General features: G+C 46.0%; 1 protein-coding gene across 1 annotated transcript in view; it reads left to right on the forward strand.

Annotated features, from left to right (window-relative positions):
- Positions 1 to 911, forward strand: part of POLR3F (polymerase (RNA) III (DNA directed) polypeptide F, 39 kDa) — an 8287-nt gene extending 7376 nt beyond the window's left edge. The window contains exon 8 of the mRNA XM_010010362.1: positions 373 to 911. Coding sequence (XP_010008664.1) covers positions 373 to 450 — 78 coding nt within the window. The 3' untranslated portion in view covers positions 451 to 911. The remainder of the gene's footprint in view (positions 1 to 372) is intronic.
- Positions 912 to 5231: the final 4320 nt, after the last annotated feature.

Genomic DNA, 5231 nt, shown 5'->3' on the forward strand with positions numbered 1-5231 from the left:
ATAAGGTCCCCCCTGAGCCTTCTCTTCTCCAGACTAAACCCCCCAGGTCCCTCAGCCATTCCTCATCACACTTGTGCTCCAGACCCTGCACCAGCTCTGTTGCCCTTCTCTGGACCTGCTCCAGCACCTCAATATCTCTTGCATGCAGGGCCCAGAACTGAGCACAGGATTCAAGGTGTGGCCTCACCAGTGCCCAGTCCAGGGGGATGAGCACTGCCCTGGCTTTGCTGGCCCTATTGCTGGTACAGGCCTCTGTTTGTTAGACTACTGCTTTTCTACTGGAGAAGGAACAGGAAACACAAGCATGTTATTCCTGTCAGATACTGCTTGCTGTATATAATTTCTCTGCTGACATGGGTCTTTCTTTTGTAGGTTTTTGATGATTGCCATGAAGGTGGTGAGATTTCTCCATCAAACTGTATTTATATGACAGAGTGGCTGGAGTTCTAAAATGAAACTGTAAACTGGACTCATGCTTCACAGCCAAGGTGACCGAGCAGCTTGCTTTTTAACAAGTGGACTTCATGAACTTGTGAGCAACTTCAGGACATGGAGTAACTTTGTTTTCTAAGGAAACATAAAGCAGCAGCACATCAGTTGTCCAGGCAGTCCTGTGAGTGGACTGGAAATGGAGTCAGCACTGAAGATCAAGGCTCAAGTGGAAATGTAGATCCCTTTTTGTATCAAAAATTGGTTGTGGGACTTGACAAGTGCCATAGAACAGCTGAGTGGTGATGCATCACTTCAAGGGTTGTGTTGAGTACTCCACAGATGCTTATTCTGAATGACATATAAGTCATTAGATGATCAGAAAAACGTGCTGAGTGTTGCCAAGAAGGTGATCCCAAACTTTGCTTTCAGACTAATGCTGATGGTGGGTGCTTAAGTCTTAAAGTTGACATTTTTCTCCCATGACAGCTACCACCTAATTAAAGACAAAATATCTTATGTGGGAAAGATCTTGAATATGTCAAACAGAACTGTCAGTCTTTATTATCTTTCTTACCTGCTAATTTAATCATAAACCCCCTGATTTTTTGTCATGTACATCTGTGCTTCATTTCCTCCATTGCCTGGTGACGCAGCTGTTGTATTTATCCCTTCATCTGACAGCTACAAGAGCATCATCAAATCTGTGTTGGTGTGTTCTGGCAGCTGCATCATGTCTGTGGTTATGAAAATTTGAGTAGATGTATTCTGGGAAGATGCATTTTCCAGAAGAGGGGGGGAAAAAAAAAGTTTCTCTGGTGTGATGGTACAGGGAAAATTTTATGGATGATCTGAATACCCTTGGTTGAAAAAGATGTCAGTGACAGTTGTTGGCACATAAATATGACCTCTGGCCTTGGTTTGTGATCTGAGAAAGGCACGATACCAGCATATCATCAAAAAGCACAATCTTATCAATGTGATGTGGAGCCAGTTTCTCTGTATCTTGACAGTGTGACCCCTCTGGCTCCTCTGTGTGACTGGAATGATAAAACAGCAATTGTATGTTACAGTCTCTGTTACAGACTGTGGTGTTGTCATAAGCCTCTGAAGAGAGAGCTGTGCCTAGGTTCCACTGGCTATTGATGTCCACCTGGCAGTTTTAGAGGGGTCATAATTGTCTTTGGAAAATGCAGGTTTCAGATCCTGATCTGAAAATGCAGGTTCAGATCAGGGGAGTAAACAGATTTTTGTACCAGCTAATTGCTAATTAGTGACTCCAGTTCTTCCTTAACCTGTAATCAAGCAATGTCTAGGGAAAACCAGTCAGCTTTTTACTCATAAGTGAGAATATTGTGCATGTAGGGCACAGCCAGTTCCAGAGTAACAGAGGACTGAGTGATGGACTAGCAGCAGGGCACTGTGCAGACACTCCCAGTATAAGTTGCTACCTGTGGCTTCATCAGGCTGGATCCAGGCTGAATCTCTACTCATTATCTTCACAAACAGCCTCCCAGCACTGGGCAACGATGAGTGGGCCAAGCACGATGCTGGGCCTGTTGCATCTGCTATTTTCAAGATTCCCTGTCTGAAAATAAGCTCTCCTGGACACTGTGTTGAGGGGCAATGGTCAAGCACCTCTACAACAACTGAGTTATCGGCTTGCCAGGTAATTGGAGCATGAGTAGTAAACAGTTGGGCTAACAGAGACTTTGGAAGATAGTTTACCTAATAAAAGTAGGAGTCTTTACATCAGCTATTTCAATACTGTGCAGGAGTTTGCACCTTCTCAAAGCAGTCTGGATCCCATAGAAGTGTTCAACTATTCCTTGATTTCCATTTTCCTACTTAAATCGTGGGTTGTGGACAGAAGGAAAGTGCTGAACAAAGAATGAAACAAAAACATGGTTTCTGTCCCATTCAGGGAGGGTGTAGATACAGGCAAAGGCTCCTTGTTTGGGGGCAGCTGGGCATGCTGTCTCCAATTGGAGCAAACAATAAGTACTGATAAGCTGAATAATGTGATTGTATTAGCTAGTGTGAGCACCCACAGCCACCTCTTTTCTTTTGTTGCAAAGGTGACAGGGATGCATATCTCTGCAGAGGCAGAAGAGCTCTTGTGTGAGTAGTGGGAATGGAATGGTCAGATGTTTGTTCTTTCTCTGCCACTTTAACCACTCAGCACACTTAAGCCTGAGGGAAATGCTGCTTCAGATACCCGTTATGTGGCCAAAGGTAATTTCATTGAGGTGTGGGGCTAGGGCTGCCTTTTGTCCTTTTATGTTCAAAGAGGACCTAACACAATGGGGTCCTGAATCCTCCTGCTGGCAGAGATAAGGCATTGTTTGTGCTCTGCTACAGCTAGAAGATAGCTTTCAGGGCAACAACACATCTTTATCATGCGGGTATGTCACTTCATGCAGTATAACCGTATTCACTGGCAATAGGAAAAAGGAGAGCTTGTCTGTGAACAGCTTTAGGAAGTAGAGAGCTGGTTTATTAAGCTCTTTAAATTCTGGCTCATTTGTACAGGGTTTACCTGGCTTAGATGACCTTTGTGGTCTCTGAAGCTTCTCAAATCTGGAAAAAATCCTCCATGCCTATAGAGAAAAGTCAAGCAATTTCACTCGCCTATCTGTAAAATAGGAATCTGATCTAAATGAATTGGAGCAATGATCTTTCTGTCATTATGGTTTGTCACAAACCTGGCTAATCAGCCTGGAATTCTTTCTTAAGAAGGGAGTAAATGCTAAAAGGTAACAGTATAATGGGGTTTTTTCCTGCCTGAATTGCCAGGTAGAAGACTGAAGGAAAGCTTGTCTCTTTTACAAACTCTTATGAAATGTAACGTTTTGAGGAAGCTACTATACTAGCTCCAGTACTGAATGTGAAAGCACTTAGCTGTAGAAAGCTGAGAGCTAAAGTTAACGCTCAAAACATGGATGACCCCTTGGAAGCATGATCTGCTCACTTCTTTATGCAAGCCTCCTACAAGAGGTCAGTTTTGCAGGACCACGAGGTACCTCCTGGGTCAGAGAGTTCACCTCTGTTTCTGTGAGCCCTGGGGAGTGCAGACCCTGCTGGGAACTACCAGGCTGCTCTGAGCTGTTTCCTCACTGGTGGTAACCAACTGTCCAAAGGCAAGTGGAGGATTGTCAAACCCCAATGCCATCTTTGCACGGGTTCAAGTGCTAGACTAAGAGAAACAGTAACTTCAGTACCAGGCTGCATTGTGAATGGACAGAGGACAGATAGCAGGTACTGTTTGATGTGTTTAGCCTTCACAGTCCAAAGTTTAAAACACTAACATTAATGGCAAACTTGTGATAGTGAAAACACTCACCCTGTGGCTGAATGGCTGTTCCGTTTTCCTGCTTCTATTTTCTTGGTTTACTCTGCTCGTAACTCTCGTTGGAGGTGTTAAGCGCGATGGTTGTTCATCTGGTGCTGTTCGAGTGCCACCTTCTGTCTCCTCCTGCTATGGCTCCCCTAGGGCTCAGGAAAGGGAAGAGAAAGCTCTTAAAGCTTGCTCTGGTTTCCTGTTTTGTCTCCGTGTGCGGAGCGCTTTTGGGGAAGAAACAATCCCGAGTGGGGACAGCTGGTTTCTTATCGCTGCCAAACACTTGATGCTTTGAAACAGGGCACAGACACTTTAAACAGGGTCTAGACACCTTAAACAGGGCTGCCCACCACACACAGACTGCCTTCCCACTCAGGAGATACTGGGGGGACTGAGGAAAAGGGGAGTCAGGGCTCAAAGCATTCTCCTCTTCCAGCTGTTAAACACATAACAAGTTGAGGCTTATGCAGGCAGCCGGTGGTGTTTTCACCCTTCTCTGACTGCTTGAGCAAGCTTGTGATTCTTCCAGGAAAACAGAAGAAGGGGAAAGCTTTGACTTTACTTATTTGGTCTAGAAACACTAGGCAGAAGAGGCCTTGACTCTGTGCGAGCGCTGCTCAGCACAATTAAAACATAGCTGTGTTATCAGTATTATTCCATCCTGAATCCAAAACACAGCACTGCACCAGCTGCTAAGAAGAAAACAGAGTTTATCCCAGCTGAAACCAGGGCACAAGCTCACACCAGCTGCTCAATGTTTTAATCTAATGCTAGCAGGGGGGGTGCAGCATGGCCTTGAAGCCCTGGGTCCCAGTTGAGGTGCTGTGCTTGACTTTGGAGCCGTGGCAATATGAAGATGTAAAATTGAGGACTAATAAGCACCTCCAGAGGAGCAGATTTGCTTTGCCTCTTACTTGGAGAGCAAGTCCTGGGTCTGAGGACACTAACAATAGTAGTAATTTGAATATTATATGCTTTAGAGTATAAGCATTGGTAGCATTCTCTATGATGAGTGATGAACCCCTGTGGCCTCAAGCCAGCGGTGAGGGTAAAGCTGACTTCTGCATCTTTTCTGGGAACAGCAAGGATGGGAAACCCAGTTTATCCTCGGAAAGCGACCCTGGTTTGGGAGGGGAGCTGGGAACTGAGATAAAGATGAGGCTGCTTTGGCCTGACAGTTAACTTTCTTTTACGAAGTCTCATTAGCAAGTTATTATCGATAACTTCTTCCCGGGAGTTTCCCCGCTTACAAAGACGACCCTCCGCGCTGAACACGACAGCACCCTCCGAAGCTACCGAGCGCGCCCGGAGAACCGCTGCTCCCCTCACCAGCCCGCCAGTGCCAGCGCAGGAAGGCGACGCCTCCCCCGCCATCTTTAGTAGGGGCACCCGGTTGGCTCCATTCAACGCTGCACCTGGCACCCTTAGTCAAGATGGCGCCCCCGCCGCCGCCGCCTCGCCA

Source organism: Nestor notabilis, unplaced genomic scaffold, assembly GCF_000696875.1.
Source record: "Nestor notabilis isolate BGI_N333 unplaced genomic scaffold, ASM69687v1 scaffold11122, whole genome shotgun sequence".
NCBI lineage: Eukaryota > Metazoa > Chordata > Aves > Psittaciformes > Psittacidae > Nestor > Nestor notabilis.